Genomic DNA, 20,501 nt, shown 5'->3' on the forward strand with positions numbered 1-20,501 from the left:
TAACCAGTAGCTCCAGAGAGTAACAATGATGAAGTTTGACAATGTGAACAATCACCTCAGGTTTTGTAAATGGCAACCAAAAGTACTTATTTTACTTGCTGAAAAGTAAAACATAACTATAAATTCTAGCCAAGATCCATTTCTAAAAATGTATAATTTAGAAGTGAGTACACTTGGAAAGAATCTATCACGACACTGGCACAAGAATGACATTGCGAACAGCTTTCACTCAGCTTTGGGAAAGACTTTTAAAAATTTCTTCTCAGCAAACTTCTGTTTAATGTCAAAACAAAATGTTTAATGAAGTTGTTCTTGTCTTGAGCCTGAATTTCAGCAAGATGCATTTATTCTTCCTAGTTGACATTTCGCTACTCTCTGAAAAGATACTTTCTTCAGACATGTATTTACCAATTGCCATCTTTAAAATGACAAATTCACTTCAAAGTTTACTTTCTAATGTTATATATGGTGGGAAGTGCTGCTTGTCACCTGTATTTTCAGAATGTGATGCTGAGCAAAAGTAGTGTTATTTAAGTCTGCCTTAAAAACACTTATTCTGTCTTTCCTTCTCTCTCTGTTACTTGGTGGTGACATGAAATCACAGCTTTAGCGGCCATAAATGGGAATCAGAAACAAAATCATCACACTTCTATGATTTGGGGTTCAGATTCCACATTATATTTTTGAACCACTAAACTCCAAATTATTTAGTTTCATAGATAAAGGAGTGGGTTCTAGGGGTATCCTTACCAAGTTTAGACACTTATTCGTTTGCTATTAAAATCTGCTTTTTAAAATTGTATTATGCCTATGATACTCACAACTTAAAGGAACTGATTAGTATGACAGAAACCACCACACAGATCCAGCACAAATGCCATCTCCAGTGATGACTCGCTAGGATAGATTCATCCATTCTTTGTTTCTTTGTGTGTTTAACCTAAAGTTCTCAGTTGGGAGAGGATTTGGGGCCAGTGCTGTGGTGCAGCAGGTTAAGCTTCTGCCTGCAGTGCTGGCATCCCACATGGGTGCCTATTCGACTCCCACAGATGGAAGATTCTCTCTCTCTCTCTCTCTCTCTCTCTCTCTCTCTCTCTCTCTCTCTCTTTCTCCCTTTCTCTTTGTAACTCTGCCTTCAAATAAGTAAATAAATCTTTAAAAAAAATGAAAAATGGTTGGGGGAGGATTTCCTGAGAATCTTTTTTGATATATTATAGAAATGGAAATCCCTAAATATTTTTAAAAACTTTTATTTCATTAGTGTGACATCTTCAGTCATGCTAGAGACATAGGCCCTCAGTATATTATTAAGAGCAACTGGAACAAATTATTAAAAACAGTCACACAGGTTATATCAAATTTTGTAACTTTAATTCTTACACATACCAGTTAATTTTCTTAGCAGTAAGTCAGGTGTGAGTTAGTCTACGTTGTAAACATTCTTATTTATAGCCAATTTTGAATTATATGTTTAATCATATTATAATTACAATAAAATAAATATAAGAATTATTGTTAATAAGTTCATGGTAACCACTAAAGTATACTAATCTTCATGTAAATATTAGTCTTGTGGGAAAAATAAAGAGCTTATACCTAAGATAAACAAATACAGTTGCATATTTCACTACTGCAAATAAGTAGCAAGCATTACTGTGCTTCTATAGTTTGTTATACTCTAATCTTGTAATAGTAGACTTTAATATTAGCTTTTTGCATTTGAATATTTACCTAGAGAAATCATTTTGTAATTGTTAAAAAGAGACTTAAGTCATCAAGTCTTTTAAAAACATTATTTATTAATTTAAAAGGCAGAGAGAAAGAGAGAGAGAGAGAGGAAGGGAGGGAGGGAGAGAGAGAGAGAGAGAGAGAGAGATTTTCTATCAGTTAGTTCACTCCCCAACAACTGGGACTGGGCAGCAAAAAACTTGCAGCCTGGAACTCCATCTAGGTCTCCTACACAGGTGCAGGGGCCCAAGCTCTCAGGCCATCCTCCACTACTTTCCCAGGCACCTTAGCAGGGAGCTGGATTGTAAGTAGAGCAGCTGGGATTTGAACCAGCATTCATGTGGGATGCTGGCATTGCAAGAAGCAGCTTAACCAGCTGTGCCACAATGCAGGCCCCAAGCCATCACTTTTTTTTTTAAAGATTTTATTTATTTACTTGAGAGGTAGAGTTACAGAGAGAGGCAGCGACAGAGAGAGAGGTCTTCCCTCCCCTGGTTCCCTCCCCAAATGGTCGCAATGGCCAGAGCTGGGCAAATCCAAAGCAAGGAGCCAGCAGCTTCTTCTGGGTCTCCCATGTGGGTGAGGGGCCCAAGGACTTGGACCATTATCTACTGCTTTCCCAGGCCATAGCAGAGAGCTGGATCAAAAGAGGCACAGCCAGGACTAGGATCAGTGCCCATATTGGATGCTGGTGCCGAAGGCAGAGGCTTAGCTCACTAAGCCCTAGTGCCGGCCCTGCCATCAAGTTTTAATGCATCCAATCATTAACATATTAATTCTGCAAGTTCAAACATGTTGGGTTTTGCTTAGTTTGTTCTTTTTCTTTAAGGTTTCCTTTTTTCCATTGAAAAAAGCCGACTGTTTCAATATTTTCTATTTTCCAAAATCCATGGACACAAAAAAATAATTTTGAGGTTCAGGTGTTTGGCCTGAGGATGCCCTCATCCCACATCAGAGTGCCTGTATTTAGATTTCTGCCCTATGTCCACTCCAGCTTCTAGCTAATGCACACTCTGTGAGAGAGCAGGTAATGGCAAGTATTAGGAGATCCTGTCCTCCTTGTGGAAGACCTGGATGGAGTTCCAGGCTCCTGGCTTCAGCCTGGCTCCGGCTTGACTTTTGCTGGTATTTGGGGAGTGAACCAGCTGATAGAAGATCTCTGTCTCTCTTTTAAATAAAATGAAAAAATAATTAGTTAAAAACAGTGTCTTTCAAGTTAAGAATGAACTAAATTTTCTCTCTTAACCATTAAGTCTATCCTGATTGCTTCCTTTTCACAGTTTATGATATCAGCTTCCTTAGAGTTGCTTAGTATAAGAAGTATATTGGACTCTCTTTTCTCCTTTATAGTTTCATATTGTTTTCAACAACCGGAGCTGCTGAGGTGTACACTATGATTACATATGTTTCCAGGACTCCTGTGGCTACTGAAAATGATGCTGGTAGATGAGCATCAAGTCAGCCATCTTTAGACACTGCCTTGCTTTAAAAAGAAAAAAAAAAAAAGCCTCACCCTGTGGGGTCAAAATTTCTTGCACATGTAGCCTACTCTCAATGACTAATCAGCACAGCACCGGGAAGGTCTAGGCTCCTTCTCCCAACTCAAAACAAACAACTCCAAAGGGCCAGCCCAGCTTTCAAGACTTTGATGGGTTGGCTAAAGCCTTTATTGAGCTTGCCTCAAAAGCTTAGCTTCTCTCTCTGGCCAATATACTCTTATTTTTCTTTCCACAGGTCTTAATCAGAATACATTCCCTAATAAATGTCCTGCACACTACTTGCCCATCTCAGAGTCTGAGTCCCTGGAAACTCAACCTGATATAGCATCATTTTGCCTTTTTATTTCTCTTGAAACTTTCCTGCTTCCTAACCCCCTAATACTGACATAGTTTTGTCTGTTCTGAACTCTCATTTAGAATAGTCAATCTTCATTTTTTTGCTCTATAGCCAAAAAAACATTCAAAAATAAATTTCCATATTAGCACACCTAGAACACAATTGTAGCTCACAGCAACTTGCTGTAAAAAAATCAAATTCATTTATTTCTCAAAATTTCTCCCTACGAATATATACGATATGACACCAATGTTAGTATGTGCTACCAGTGTTCCACTAAATTCTCAGCAGAGAATTCCCACACACACTAGTTGTTTCCTACAGGTCTTGCTTGTGGGAATCCAATGCTATAGAAATTTGTCCTAAGGGCAAACTTCAATCAATTATGGACAGCAGTTAGTGGATAAAATACCACTTGCCCTTTACTGTAACAATCTTTCTGAGTATCTCCAGTGAGCTTCTATAGTGTTCATCAGTGATTTGATAATTGTTATTTTTTTTCAAAGATTTATTTACTTAAAGGCAAAGTGACAGAGAGGGAGAGACAAAGAGAGAGATCTTTCTACCCTGGTTCATTCCCCAAATGCCCTCAACATCCAAAGCTAGGCCAGGCCAAAGCTAGGAGCCAGTAATTCCATCTGGAACACCCACATGGGTGGAAAGAACCCAAGTACTAGGGTCACCTTCTGCTGCCTCCCAGGCACATTAGCAGGAAGCTGGATTGGAGTCATGGAGTAGCTTGGACCCAGCCAATCACTTCCAGATGAGATGTGGGCATTCCAAGTACAAGCTTAAATTGCTGTGCCATAACACCTGCCCCAACAAGCTTACTTTTTTTGAGGTTCCCCTATAGTATTTTATTTCACCATTCTCTCAGTGCTTCTTAAAATTACTTTTTGGATTAATTACTTGCATGTATACTCTTGTCTGAGGGTCTACTTTTGGGAGTAAGCCTCAAACAAATATTAAGAAAGGATTACCTGGAATATTATTAAAGATTCCTAAATGATTTCCCAGATCACTGCCCCAACTGTCTCTTTACATCTGTTTTATATATTATTTTCAGATTTTCCTTTCTAAACCACTACTTGACTTATGCCTCTTGCCACTTCAGAAATATTCAGTGACTCCCATTGCAATAAGAATACAGAACTCTGCCCTAAAAAGTCTGCCTGCATTTTTTACTGTATGTAACTCTGCATTCCCTAGTCCCCACACATGCCAACATATTCATTTTTTTTCATTTATGTAAACTGTTTTCTCTGTGTTTTTATAAGGTTGTTTTCTCTGCTGGGATGTCCTCTTCATCCATATTAGCTGACAAATCCCGGTTTAATCTCTCAAGGTCCAGATCAAACCAATTGTCATCTTTGAAGCCCCCTCAAATCCCAGATATGGGGATTAATATTTCCCTTCACTGGGGCCAGCATTGTGGCATAGCAGGTTAAGCTGCCATCTGGGCACATATGGACACTGGTTCAAGTCCTGGCTGCTCCACTTCCAATTCATCTCCCTGTGAATGGCTTGGGAAAATTAATGGAAGATGGCCCAAGTACTTGAGCCCCCGCCTCTTACTTGGGAGATCTGGAAGAAGCTCCTGGCTCCTGGCTTTGGCCTGGCCCAGTCCTGGCTGTTGTTGCCATTTGGGGAGTGAACCAGAGAATGGAAGATCTCTCTCTCTCTCCCTCTCTGTGTTATTCTGACTTTAAAATAAATAAATAAATCTCTAAAATATCACAATCATCTTTGTATTTAATAGAAATATTAAAAATAGCGCCGGCACACCAGGTTCTAGTCCCGGTCGGGGCACCGATCCTGTCCCGGTTGCCCCTCTTCCAGGCCAGCTCTCTGCTGTGGCCAGGGAGTGCAGTGGAGGATGGCCCAAGTGTTTGGGCTCTGCACCCCATGGGAGACCAGGAGAAGCACCTGGCTCCTGCCATCGGAACAGCGCGGTGCGCCGGCCGCAGCGCGCTACCGCGGCGGCCATTAGAGGGTGAACCAACGGCAAAGGAAGACCTTTCTCTCTGTCTCTCTCTCTCTCTCTCACTGTCCACTCTGCCTGTCAAAAAAAAAAAAAGAAATATTAAAAATAATTAACAACCTATATTCTATCTCCAACCAAACAGAAGAGACACTTGATCAAGGTTCTGAGTCACCCTGATGCAGCATGTGTTAAAGTCCATATATGGTTAGGGAAAATAGGTATCAAAATTTTATGGTCTCACAAAGTGCCAAAATCAACAAATGATTTTGCAAGGAAGAGGCATGTTTTTATGGATTAAACCATACTTGGCTTCCCAAATACACATGGATGTTTAACTCCCAAAGTCTTCTTAACAGTTAATGGATTAATGCTAAGGGTTCATGGATTAGAGTGGAGGCTTGGGAAGTGATTGGATTGGATTAGGTTGCCAGGGTCAGGTGCCATGACCAAATCCGAGTGTGTTCCCTGTAGTTTTCCTGGCTTCCTTGCTCACCAGGTGATCATTCTTCCCCATATACTCTGCCACTGCTGGATAAATAATCATGAATATTCTGGAGGAACTGTTTTTTAAGAAAGACTAGTTAAAAATAAAAAACACCCACAACTAAGCAAAATCGACCAACTGTTAAGATTACCATTGACAATTAAAATGATACCCAAAATTTAAATTTCTATAAAACAATTCACATTTGGATTATCTGATAAAATAGTGAAACATATTACTTCTCTGAAGTGCATGTAATAGGGTCTGTAAAGTGATTATAGCACAAATCTACTTGTTACATGGAGATTTATTAATGAGCTGTATAAAGCAAAACTTCTCGAAAGTGCTGGGAAGATTCCAGAAGGTACTGTCAACTATTGTGGTGTTGACATTTGAGTTTTAGCACACTAGAAGTAGGGAGTGAGGATTGGCAGGTGGGTTCTCCCAACAGTATATTCTATTACAGTGTTAATAATTAGTTCACTGTGATGGCATTCTCAAACTTCCCTTCTGCTTGTTAATACTCGTATCCAGTCTATTCTCTGTACTTTCCTCTTTGTAATAACAGTACGGCCTTTCTGCTAGTTATAGACTTTTCTTTTAAAGATTTTTTTTTATTGAGATACATAGGAATTTCAGGCTAGTACTTCCAGGGAGTCAAAGACTTTTACTATGTGTATGCTTTCCATTGTTCTAATGCTGTGTTCACTTACCTACATTATAATGATTTCTTCTGTAATATCTATCTACCAGTGTGGCATTTAATTCTTCCCAAAATAGGACAACTTATTTATTTGATGAAACATAGCTCCTTAATTTTAGTCATTTTTCTTTACATTTCTGACATCCCTCCCTTCAAATTACATGGAGGAATACCTCTCATTTCCATTCCCAAGTAAGCAATTCCCTTCAGCGACCATTGGGATAATTTTTATAAAGGAATACTTTATTAGAGACAAAGGAAGAAAACTTCACGCATAACAAAACTTTAATTTATTTTTCATATATCCATGAAGTATATGTAGATTTTTTTATAATGCCCATATCTGTAAACAGAGATTTTACAGATACTATCAGGTTCATAAATAGGTATGTATAAAAGTATTTATCAAATTTTAAATTCAAATACCCTTAACTAAGTATTTCTACTTATAATAATTCATTCCACAAATAAGTGGATAATATAGTATTAGGTATATAATATATAACCCTAAAGTTTGATTATTTAGAAAGCTAATAGTCAAAATGTACAAGGTGATTGTAAAAAGTTTGTGGAAAAATAAATCAAAGCACGTGTTTATTTTGTTACAAAAAAGTTTGAAAATGATGCATAGGTTTTTTATAATATTTGTTTTCCATAAATGTTTGGAAGACTCCTCATAAAATTAAATTTCCCTTATGGCCATTTATTTATATAATGTTTCCACCTTAGTGTATGCTACTTAACAATAATATTTTAATAGATTTGATACCTTTGAATACACCACGTTTCCAAGGGCATATGTGTAGAACGTATGGAACTACATTATCTGGGTCTATGGTGATTTGTTGCTTTCCCCACACTATTGGAAGATCTGAAGTTACCTATAAAAGAAAATTGGGTAACATGAGCGTCAACATGAAATCTTTCTGTGCACTAATACACTGTAACATGCAAAATCATAGAAAAATCTAAAATTTAATTCAAATTCTTCAATTAAGAGTATTCACTTTTAAATGAAAAGCAAGCCAAAAATATACTACATATAGTAGAAGAAAAAATTCTAAGATCTATGAAAAAAATGGAACCTCCCCCAAAAAACCGGTTCTTACAAAGGAACAATTTTTATTTTCTGTTGCTACTTCATCAAGATCATTATGCTGGGATCTACCTTGGGGATCAGCAAGTTAAGCTGCTGCCTATGATAGTAGCATCCCATATAAGCACTGGTTGGAGTCCAGGCTTCTTAGCTTCTGATCCAGCTCCCCTGCTAAAGTGCCTTCGAAAGCCACATAAGATGGCCCAAAAACTTGGGCCCCTGCCTGCCATGTGGGAAACCTGGATGGAGTTCTCAGCTCTTGGCTTTGATCTGACCCAGCCCTGGTTTTTGCGGTCATTTGGGGAGAAGCAAGGGTTGGAAGATCTCTCTTGCTGTGTCTCTTTCTTTCCCTCTGTAACTCTCCTTTTCAAATAAACATAGCATTAAAAAAAAACACTGATGCTTAGAAACAGAATATCTTTTATAGGTCATATATAATTTTCTTTAAGCAATTTGATATACAAAATGACAAATTTGAATGAATTTACACATCATCGTTAATATATCATACAAAGAATATTTAAGCAGCATTTTATTATAACCCTTTCCATATCCAACTTTCAGTTTATTGAGTACTGTATCACAGCACTCCTTGTAGCCCAGGCAAACAATAATCTACAATGTGTCGCTATATATTTTCCTACAATAGATAATTTCTAGGGAATCATACAGTATGTGGTCCCTTGTCTGTGGCTTTTTAAAAAATCATTTAGCTTATCAAATTTTTGTTTTTAAAAAATTACTTATTTTAAATTGACAAATAAAATTGTACATATCTATTAGGTACATGTTTTGAAATATGCATTTTTCAGTGGCTAAATTGAGGTAATTAAAATATACATTAGCTCACATAGTCATCAATGTTGTTGTAATGAGAACAATTAAAATCCACACTCAGCATTTTTCAAGGAAACAATATATTGTTCTTAGCTATAGTCATCATGTTACATAATATATTCAATAGGAATTTATTTCTATCTAACCAAAATTTTGTATCCTTCAACCAACATTTCCCAAATTCCACCTCCTTCCCATCCTGGTTCCCAGTAACTATCACTCTACTCTTAATTTCAATGAGTTCACCTATTTTACATTCCAAATAAAATTGAGTTCAAGTAGTGTTTGCATGTGTGTGCCTGGATTTTTTCACTAACAAGATTTTCCTCTAAGGCTGAATAATATTCCATGTATAATAGTACTTTTTTTTAATCTATTCATCTGTTGATGGAGATTTAGGTTGATTCCATATATTAACACTCTGAATAATGGTGCAATTAACACAACCATGTGTCTTCTACATACTTTGCATCTAAGCTCATAAATATAATTATTAAATCATATGGTAGTTATTTTTGTAATTTTGGAGGAGATTCCATGAAGCTTTCCATAATGACTGTACCTATTTATATTCCCAACATCAGTGTATAAGGGTCCTATTTTTTCCATATCTTGCTGATAACTGCTTTTTAATTCTCTTTTCCAGAAACCATCAGATATCAAAAATATGAGGGAAAGTATGTACATTCCTTTTTATGTGTTTCTGGATTCAGTATGCTGACATTTTGTTGAGATTAGTTGTGTCTATAATCTAAAGGAAATAGGTCTGTTATGTTCCTCTTCCATGATGCCTTTGTGTGGATTTAGTGGTAAAAATATTAATCTCATAGTGAGAAGTAGAAAGTTTTTGTTCTTCATTTGTTGGAAGTGTGTGTCCTGTAAGTAGATTAGAACTGAATCTTTTTCTTCTCAAATCCATTCTTCCAATCTCTGATGTTTCATTTGAGTGTTTAATCAATTTACATATGAAAAGTCTTCAGAAAGCTTAGAGAAAATGCATATTATGAAAATAATTGTGCATGGATTTCATAATGTTTTTGCACCAAAATAAACATCTTTAAATTCTATTTTTCTACAAACTTTTTGAAGTACCTTCATATAATATAATGTGGACAAGAATATTTTTGTCGATGATTTTCCTACTAGTTTTCTATATATCCTATGTCATCTTTGTTTCTTTAATCCTCCATTACTGTCATATTTCAAGCTATGTTTAATGTGTTATTTTAATTCCTTTTTGCATTTTTAACTCTAATTTTTAGTTAATTTCTAAGTTGTTGTCCTGGAGATTATAATTACCATCTCATTTTAAAATAATGTACTTTGGATTAATTCTAACTCAATTCCAATAGTATAGACAAACTTTGCTGCAGATGCTCCATTTCTTTCATCCTCCTGTGTGCTATTATTTTCAGACTAATTACATCCATATGTATTTTAAGCCAATTTATACATTTGTATAATTTTTGATTTTCAGCTTTCTTTTAAATGACATAGAGGAAAGAGTTTCAAAGAGCATACATTTATCCTATACACTCTATTCACTTATGTAGTTATCTTTATTGGAGCTCTGCTTTCATCATGTGAAGTTACCTTCTACTGTCAATTTTACATCAACTTGAAGGATTTCCTTTAGCACTCCTTGGAGAAAAAAAATCTTCTAAAAACAAATGTTCTTAGTTTATGTCTATTGTTTTATGTTGAATTCATAGTTGACAGGCTTTGTCATTCTTCATTTTGAAAATGTCAATACATCCTTCTTACCTCAATGTTTTCTTACAAGAAATCTGCTGTTGATCTTATTGAGACTTTCTTGTCTGACTAACCACTTTTCCCTTTGATGATTTTCTCTTGTCATTGTCTTTAAATTGTTTGATTATGATGTGTCTAGGTGTAGATCTCTTTGATTATATAAATTTCAAGTTGATTGAGCTTGAATTTATACACTATTGTTTTTCATCAAATCTGGAGCATTTTTCAACTTTCTTTGATTTTTTTTTCTGCTTCCTTCTCTTTCTCTTCTTATCTACTACCACTGTAAGCTATATGTTGGTTATGCTCAACGCAGTTACACAGATCTCTGATGTTCTCTTAATTTTTTTTATTTTTTGCTCTACCTCAGATGGGATAGTTTATACTGACTTACATTCATGTTCAATTATTCCTCTTCTGTCAGCTTCAGTCTACTGCTGAGGCCAAGTAATGAACTGTTACTTTCATTTATTGTGTTTTCAACTCCAGAATTCATTTTCTTTTTTTGTTTTAATATTTATATATTGGTAATGGTTAATGAATAGGTACCAAGTTACAGCTAGTTAGGAATAAGAAGTCACAGTGTTCTGAGGTACAACAGGGTAATGGTATAATGTTAATGTGGTAAATCTTTCACTATTAAAAGAAATCAGATGATAGAATTTTTGTTTTAACCATAAAAAAGGCAAAATGTTTGAGGATATAGATATATTTATCCTGATTAGACATTTTACAAAGTATACATGTATCAAAACATCACATTGTCTCTACTATGTATAATTTAAAAAAAATATTTATTTATGTATTTGAAAGGCAGAGTTATAGGGAGAGAGGTAGAGTCACAGAAAAGGAGAGATCCTCCATCCCACTAGTTCACTCCCCAAATGGCCACAGTGGCCTGGGCTGGGCTAGGCTGAAGCCAGAATCCAGGAGCCAGGAACTTCATCTGGGTCTCCCACGTGGGTGGCAGGGGCCCAAACACTTTGGCCATCTTCTCCAGCTTTTTCATGCATATTAGCAAGGAGGTGCATCACAAATGAAACAGCTGGTATATGAACCAGTGCCCATATGGGATGCTGGCATTGCAGGCAGCAACTTTATCTGCTATGCTGCAATACTGGCCCATGAAATATTCTTGTCATAGATTTCATTAATTCTTCAAACAAGATTGCTTTCAGTGTATGAAATACATATATAAAGGCTTAATTTAAGGTTTTAGTCTAGATATCTAACATGTGGCTCTCCTCAAAGGCAGGTTATGTCAATTGCTTTCTTTGTGTGTGTGTGTGTGTGGTGGATGAGCCATACTTTCTGGTTTCTCTGTTTCCCTCTTCTTTGCCTCACAATTTTTTGTTGCTGTTAAAATTTCTACATTTTATATAAGGCAAGATACTCACTCTGGAAATCAGATCATTATTACCTCAAGGTTTTTTTTTCTCTTCTGCTTTTATTCTTTGCTGATTTAGAGACTTTTCTGGACCAATTCTTTAAAGCCTGCATTCACTATAGTTTGTGCCCACTGAAGTCTATGCTTAGCCAGATAGATTAGTTGTCAGCAACATTTTGTCACAGGTTTCTTTAAATGCCTCAAATGAATAAATTTTCCACCCTTTGCCATGGAACACTATATATGTACAGCATGCCTTTAGCATTCGGGTAATTTAAAACTCTTCCTTATTCTTAATTTCCAGTCTATGTCAGCCAGATATGAAAAGCCGAGAACCTCTCAGTTCTTTCTTGTGCATGCACACAACCCTATATAAATATGTTCCTTGCTTGATTACTAGGGTTATGTCAGAGTGAAGTAAGCAGGCATACAGGTTAAAATTGATTAGGTTTGTGAGCTGGAAGATCATGCCTTCGCCACACCCCTGTGTGACCTCATGCCCTACCTGATACCTTCACCACACTCCTGTGTGACCACCGGCCAATCAGGTTAATTAACCACTCCCCTTTGGAAGTGGGTTAAATGCCTGGGACACAAATGCCTGGGACATGGTGAGTCTAGGCTCTTCTTTTCCCTGGCTTCTTGCCAGGAGGGGGCTGGCTGTAGCCCTGCTCCTCCAGGGCATGTGGCCTTCGGGCCACCGGCCCTAGACTTCCTGGCCTAGATGCTCCTCCAAGTGGCTGGTTCCTGGTACTTGGTATGAACCCAGATTTACCCCTCTCTCATAGATAAAGCTCACTCTCCTATGCATCTTTTGCACTAAATAAAAGCTTAAAATGTACTGCCTTGTTTATTTATGCTGGTATTTAGAATTCTTCTCTAAATTGGGGATTAATAAGCATATGGCGATATTGTATGGCACCCCAAGTTTCGAAAACATACGTGGCACCCCAGACTCGACCTCTGGGGAACCTTAAGGGGCCACATATTGGTACATATTTTAGGGGGTCAATTCCAATATCATATGGCAACCATGAAGGGTTTTAAAAAATTCATTAATTCTCTCATATTCCATATCTTCTTTTCAAGTTTTTCTTATTTGCTACTATTATTATTACAGCTTCAGACATCTCCAGTATTAACTATTGCTGGTGAATGTTTTTGAAAAACGTTCTAAAGATTGGATCTTTTCTATCAGAGAAAACTCTGAGACAAGACAAATAATGACAACACTTTGCTAGTGAGGTGTTGCTAGAGGACTCTGTGAAAAGTCAAATTGTGATCCATAACACCTTTCTATTCTCTCAGTTGCAAGGCTGTTGGTTTTCACAGGTACTACACCTATGGGAATGCACAACTGAGGAGAGTAAGATAGGGATGGGCCATAAACCATCCTGATCTTACAAGGACTGAGTTTCTGTTTGATGTATATTTCTCAGATTAAGACTTTTTTTTTGAATTTCCAGATTTCTGAAAATTTTGGTTTTGACTATTTTTGTCAGTGTTTTCACTGCTTTTAGGAAGAACTGATTTGCAAACCTCCTTGTTCTACCCTTCTAGAAGTTCCATGTTTCCTGTATTCCTAAGTGTATAGCTACAGTCATGCTGCATAACTATGTTTTGGTGAACAATGGACAACATATGCAATGGTAGTCTCATAAGATTATAACAGAGTTGAAAAATTCCTATTGCCCACTGACACTGTAGTCACTGTAACATCGTAGAAGTTTGCATTAATCACAAAAACTGCAACAAGAGAGGGAGGGGCAAAAGACTAGTTGGAGGACAAGTTCTTTTTTTTCTTTTAAAGTGAGATTTCAGAAGTGTATCTTAGGCTCTCACAATCCTATGGAATTTCTACAAATATGCATGGATGCTGAGCTGTGAGCCAAGCCATTGTATCCATTCCATTAAATGTACCACACAGACTGGGAAGGCGAGCTGCAGACTTTAATGTAAAATGCCCTTTGTACTTTGAATGATGTCAGAGTTGAACACTAGTATAATATTTAACCTGCTGCTGACTTTGCTTAAACTGTGGCAACTACAGGCATCCTCAGTGTATGAGTTCATTGGTGAAATACTTGTCCCTTGTCACTGCACCGACTTACTTGTGGTCGTAACTGGTTTTGCTTTTGTTTTTAATGAGACTGGTGCCCGCTGTGCCCTCACAGAAAATGTCCAACACCGTTTTTGAGAACTAGCCTAACTAGTCATGGAAATCAGAAAATCCGCAGGGGAGGGAGGGTCCTTTTTGAAACAAAATGCTCTTCAATTATTAACCAGGTTACTTTGATTTCAAAAGCAGCTGTGTTTCTGATGAGTACTGAACAACTGTGTGTGAATTTCTGTGCCAGCCTTTTGCCTTTGTTTTCAAGCACTGTAATGTGGGATGGATGGTTAGAAACAATAATATATTAGGGTTTCTATTTAACCCTTTCAGGACTGAACTGTATCTCCTTTCATTCCTTTTTTCCCTGTGTCGTGATAAATGTTTGCCGGCATTCAGTGTTGTGTTGGTCCAGATGTAGGTCTCTGTGCTCATTTTTAGCTGATTTCTCATACCTTGCGGCATGCTCTATGCATTCAGTCCTTAAGGGGTTTATTTTACAAACTGTGCACCTGTAAGGTTTATTAGCAATAAGATAGAAAATTGAGCAAGTTTATACCATAATTTTGTAGAAAAAAAAAGAATCTGCTCAGTTCCATATTTCATCCATGAAAAACCTGCAATACGGGCAGTTTCCAGGAATAAATAAAAAGGAAAATGTAAACCAGTGTAAAAAAAAAAAGAAGTACTGTCAAGATATGAAGTGGTGCTAAATTTTAAGTTTTTATAATATAAAATGTGACTGATATAAATTTCTGAAAGTTAAAAAGTCTAATGATTTTGTGTTACTAGACATGATGGTTATCTAAATGAGAAAGCCCTAAAAGGCCTAAAAGGGTTAAATGCATTGTAAAATTCTACAGGTGCTTTCAAAAATACTGTGTGAAGTAAGCAAGTGCCTCTTGTTAGGTAGTTAGTTTATAATTTTAAACATGACTATTTAAAGTCTTGTCATCCACAGTTTTGTATAGGTTCTGATGGACTTTTTCCAGCCACTTCTATTGTATTCAGTACTTTGGGATGGTTCTGTAAAAAGATGAAGCCAATAATGCACTACAGGTTCCAACTGGAAGAAAGTATAGTTAATTTAGGTTATTAGCAGCAGAAAGTAATTTGAATCAATTGGTAATTTAAAAAAACAGTTGAATAGTTTAAAAAGCTATTATTATTTTAGGCTGTACTTCTTATGCTTATATGAAAATAAATTTTACTATAAACAGTATGTCATCTTACACCAGCAGCAGCCACACACAGTTTGTATTTACTACTGTCAAGAGGTCACATGGAGTGATTGATCTAGACTATCTAGGGTTATGTAGTACTTCTGTGATGTTTGCACAATGATGAAACCATCTAATGATGCATTTCTCAGAACATGTCCCCATCATTAAGTGATCCATATGTATAATTTCTACTACTTTGCCATTTTGGCAAAATTCCATAGCATTTTACTTGTATCTCAGTTATATTCTCTGATTTTTAAATTTTCTCTTATAGATGTCTCAACCTTCTATTTCAAATGGTTTTGGTAACAATAAGATAAAATGAATATTAAAATATTTATAACAGAGGACTTCAAAAATTCATTATGAAAAAGCTATGCATAAATTTCAAGTTTTATACCAAAATAGATTTATCTTTCAGTTGCATTTTCTATGAACTTTTGCTAGTACCCTTGTAGCAAACATCATAAAAATTGCTACTAGCAATAATGAAAAATAGAACAGGTGAAATACCTGAAAATAATGTACTGACTTTAAGTTGATGGCAGATTTTCAGAGTGGTACAGTTGAAAACGAAGGGCTGGAGCTAACATACACATCTGGAGAAAAAGTTTGAATTTGGCATCCATACATAGATGATAGTTTTCTTAAGTCAGGAAATTGACAAGTGGGATTTGTGTAGTGATAAGGATGCTTTCAAAGAGTGAAATTTGGAAAAGAAATTTTAAAAATTAAGAATAAAAGGAACACATAAATAATAGTCAGGGACTGCCTTGGAAGCAAGGAATATAGAGTTATGTAAAGTAAAATATGATAAGTGTTAAGGAGGCAAGTCAATACTGCCAGACAGTGAATGGACTTTGAGATACATAACTTGGGGAAAAATTGAGCTTTCTTGACCAAAATGTCCTCAGTGATCTTTGAGGCAGTTGTTTCAACAGAGTAGAGAAGATACAATGCACTACCCTAAAATAAGAAATGATCATGTAAATATTGCTCATTCAAGAATTTTAGCAGTTATGGAAAATAAAGAGGATATTAGTAGAAGAAAGAGTATAGTTAGAGGAACATTTTCTTTTATAATGGAAAATTTTGTGACTATTTATGAGCTAAGGGAAATAATCAAAGAAAGATAAGGATACTGAAAGACAAAGAGAGAAGCAAAGAATGTTAGTAGGTCTTGAGTGCACAGAGGTGAACTTAATTTTATAGATCAGAGAACGAAGATGAAAAATAAGAAGCATTTCAGTGATCCCAAAGTAAGTATTCAATGAAACACACTACTATTAAGCAAAGATTCTTGGCCTAGCCTTTCTCCTAAGAAACATTTCAATTGTTTTCCAGTAGAATTACCATTAAAATACAAGCAATAAACCCAAATATTGTAAATAAAAATGAATAGCAAATAGATTATGCAAATTCCTGATCATTAGTACATGCAGATTAAAAGCTATGGTGGGCCAGTGCCGAGGCTCACTTGGCTAATCCTCCACCTGTGGCGCCGGTACCCCGGGTTCTAGTCCCAGTTGGGGTGCCGGGTATTAGTCCCAGTTGCTCCTCTTCCAGTCCAGCTCTCTGTTGTGGCCCAGGAGGGCAGCGGAGGATGGCCCAAGTGCTTGGGCCCCCACACGCGCGTGGGAGACCAGGAGGAAGCACCTGGCTCCTGGCTTCAGATCAGCGCAGCGCCAGCCATAGCGGCCATTAGGGGAGTGAACCAATGAAAGGAAGACCTTTCTCTCTGTCTCTCTCTGTCTTTAACTCTATCTGTCAAATAAAAAAAAAAAGCTATGATGATTTTCAAATTAAGAAAGGTGATACTTTATTGATAATAGCTTTAGGAACGAATGCCTCAAATCATACATATTTTTCTGTTCTCATTACTGTTGTAGCTATTTAAATGTAGTTATAGAGAAATATTAGGAAGATCTGAACACACAAACATAAAATGACATTTCATTCATTTAATAGTCTCACAGCTTATTTGTACTCTACAAGTAAAGTGATCAGATTCTTCAGTGCTTTCATAAGACCAAATTTTTTCCCATAATTTTTAAATACTATAAAACTTCTAACTTTCAGAATTTAGTAGAAGAGAAATCAAGGTGCAAATCCCTGCCTTGTCTAATCATGTGGCAAACTCCTGGTCATCAAATTGAACGTGAGAGGGAAGCTATCTCAAGATGTAGATTTAATTTCTTACAAAGCCACAAAAAGACCACGAGCATCCAAATCAATCTCAAGAAAGAGTAATAAAGTTGAAGACATATTTTCTGATTTCAAATTATGTTGCATAGATAAAAATAGACACATCAACCAATGGAACAGAATAGAGGATTAGAAATAAACTCACACAACTCTTGTCTTGCAAGGGCCCCAAAATTACACACTGGAGAATGGATAATTTCTTCAATAAATGTTTGAATCCATTTGCAAAAGAATTATGTTGTCCTTTGTTTTATGTCATCCACAAAAATGAAATTTTAAATTTCAGCTTTGCAACCATACTCCCCCCCAGAACCCAAAGATTTTGGTTTCCCGGTAGCTGCTTGGTGGGTCACAGATTAAAGACCTAAGTGTAAGACTGAAATTGTGAAATACTTAGAAGAAAACAGGGGAAAATTTCTTTAACATTGCTTTTGGCAAGATTTCTTGGATATGAAACCAAAATCAGAGAAAACAAAAGAAAAAAATAAATGTGATATATTAAATTTAAAAGTTTCTGTGCAACAAAGGAAAACAATAAGATAAAAGGTAACCAGTGAACTGGGAGAAATATTTATAAATCATATATGTGATAAGGGAATAATATCAAAAATACATAAGAAATACATATAATTGCAAAAATAAGTAATTAAAAATGACCTGATTAAAAAATAGATGAAGGATTTGAGTGGACAATTTTCCAAAGAAGACATACAGATGACCAACAGATACAGGAAAAACTACTTAACATTACTGATCAACAGGGAAATGCAAATCAAAACTATAGTGTGAGGGCCTGCACTGTGGCATAGCAGGTAAGGCCACCACCTGCAGTGCTGGCATTCCATATGGACGCCGGTTCGAGTCCAAGCTGCTCCACTTCCAATTCAGCTCTTTGCTTTGCCCTGGGAAAGCAGTAGAAGATAGCCCAAGTCCTTGGGCCTCTGTACCTGCCTGGATGACCCAGAAGAATCTCTTGGCTCCTGGCTTCAGTGGCGCAGCTACAGCCGTTGTGGCCATTTGGGGAGTGAACCAGTGGATAGAAGACCTCTCTCTCTTTGTCTCTGCCTCTGCCTCTCTATAACTCTGCATTTCAGATAAATGAATACATCTTATTAAAAAAAAAACCCACAGTGTGATATCCATGCACACTTTTTATGATGGCTATAATCAAAATGACAAGAGCTAACAAGAGTTAGTAAGGGTGTAGAGAAAACAGAACCCTATACACTTCTGTTGTAAATGTAAACTGGTATAGCAAATATGGAAAACAGTATAGATGTTTCTCAAAAAATTAAAAGAGAAACCACAATATGAATCAGAAATCCCTTTTCTGAAAATATATCCAAAGGATCATTCAGTATTATTTGTGTATTATAATTATGGCAATGCATGCTGCTATTATTATTGCCTCTGAGAATAATTTTGTCATGAAGAGAATCTGACTTTTTTACATTTAATTAGATACATACATTATTCATAAGATGCAATTATTAATTTTTTTAAGATTCTTTTTCTCAGTCTTTTTTTTTAATTTGAAAGTCAGAGAGACAGCAAAGGAACAAGAGTGTCAACATGCTGGTTTACTTCATAAATGGCCACAAAATCTGGAGCTAAATCCAGGAGCTGGGGACTCAATTCAGGTCTCTCACATGCGTGGTAAAAATCCAATTATTTGATCCATAACTGACGCCTCTTGGGATTCTCACTAGCAGGAAGCTTAAATCAGGAGTCCGAGCTGAAAATCTAACCCAAGGACTCTGATATAGGATGCAGGCACCCTAAGTAGCTCACATACTGATTGTTAGTTTTTAAAATCCTAACTTTTAAGTAGTACATTCATTCTGAAGGGTAAACTATATAATGAAAACAAAAACACCACTCTGTCATTGCAATCAAGTGAAATAATCAGTGTTATAAAATTACAGATTCTTCTTAAAATCTGTTTTCATTGAATTAACAAGTTTTCTAGCTTGCCAGTAAATTCTGAAAGGGACAGGTGAGTGGTGGAAAAATTAACTTCTGCTTATTTTATAGCAAATTCAAATAGTCATGAGTTTTTCTCTCTCCTTGCTCTCTCTTCATTCTTCCTTCCTTCCTTTCCTTTTCCCTCCTTTTTCTTTCTTCCATTCTTGACTTTAAATTCCACCCATTATATGTTCATCTGTTCATTAAGCAAATTTTTTCAAAATTTAGTTAGCTATTTTGAAAGTCAGAGTTATAGAGAGAGAGGGAGAGATGGAGATCTTTCATCTGCTGGTTCATTCCCCAGATTGTCTCAATGGCCAATGCTGGGCCGGGCCAGGGCCAGGAGCCTGGACCTTCATCTGGATCTCCCATGTGGGTGCAGGGATCCAAACACTTGGGCCAACCTCCATTGCTTTCCCAGATGCATTAGCAAGGAGCTGGACCAGAAGTGGAACAGTGGAGACACACACCGGGGCCCATATGAGATGGCAATGTTGCAGACAGCAGCTTTACATGCTACACTGCAGCACTGTTCCAAAACTTGGTCTTTTAATCCTATAATTTGCCCATATAAAATTTCCTTATCAATACATATAAAGTTACCTCATACCTGTGAGCAGCTGCAGAATATTCTATTGTAGGGATGTGTTATAATTTATGCAAGAAATGCTTTGTACCTTGTTTGCTTACAGTTTTTCACTATCACAAATGATGTGGCAGTAAACCTATTTGCACATGTGTAAATATTCCTATAAGATTTATAAACCAGAATTGCTTAGTCAAAGAACATAATATGTCAAAAATATTTAGATATGTATGTAGTTTTATTTTTTGGCAAATGAAGGAAGGAATCACTTTGTGGTACTATCTGCTGGATACATGTATGAGGGTACTTTAAAAATTCCTGTAAAATGAAATTAAAAGATACATACATTTTGGCAAAAAAAATTTTTTTGAAAAGTTTATAGAAGGGACCATCTAAAAGTTCATGGACAATGCATATTGTGTAAGAACTCAACATGGATTTAACAACATTTTCTTTCTTTCTTTTTTATATATTTTTTAAAGATAGAGTTACAGAGAGAGGTAGAGACAGAGAGGGAAATCTTCCATCCACTGGTTCCCTTCCCAGATGGCCACAATGGCCAGAGCTGCGCCGATCTGAAGCCAGGAGCCAAGAGCTTCTGCTAG

The 20,501-nt window shown here is 36.4% G+C and overlaps 1 protein-coding gene across 1 annotated transcript in view; it reads right to left on the minus strand.

The window, feature by feature from the left end:
- The window catches only part of CFAP47 (cilia and flagella associated protein 47), a 380,737-nt gene that overhangs the window by 126,683 nt on the left and 233,553 nt on the right, over nucleotides 1–20,501 (minus strand). Inside the window, exon 49 of the mRNA XM_062183128.1 lies at nucleotides 7,505–7,616. Within this exon, the coding sequence (XP_062039112.1) occupies nucleotides 7,505–7,616 (112 nt within the window). The remainder of the gene's footprint in view (nucleotides 1–7,504; nucleotides 7,617–20,501) is intronic.

The sequence above is a fragment of the Lepus europaeus genome, chromosome X (genome assembly GCF_033115175.1).
Source record: "Lepus europaeus isolate LE1 chromosome X, mLepTim1.pri, whole genome shotgun sequence".
In the NCBI taxonomy this organism is placed as follows: domain Eukaryota; kingdom Metazoa; phylum Chordata; class Mammalia; order Lagomorpha; family Leporidae; genus Lepus; species Lepus europaeus.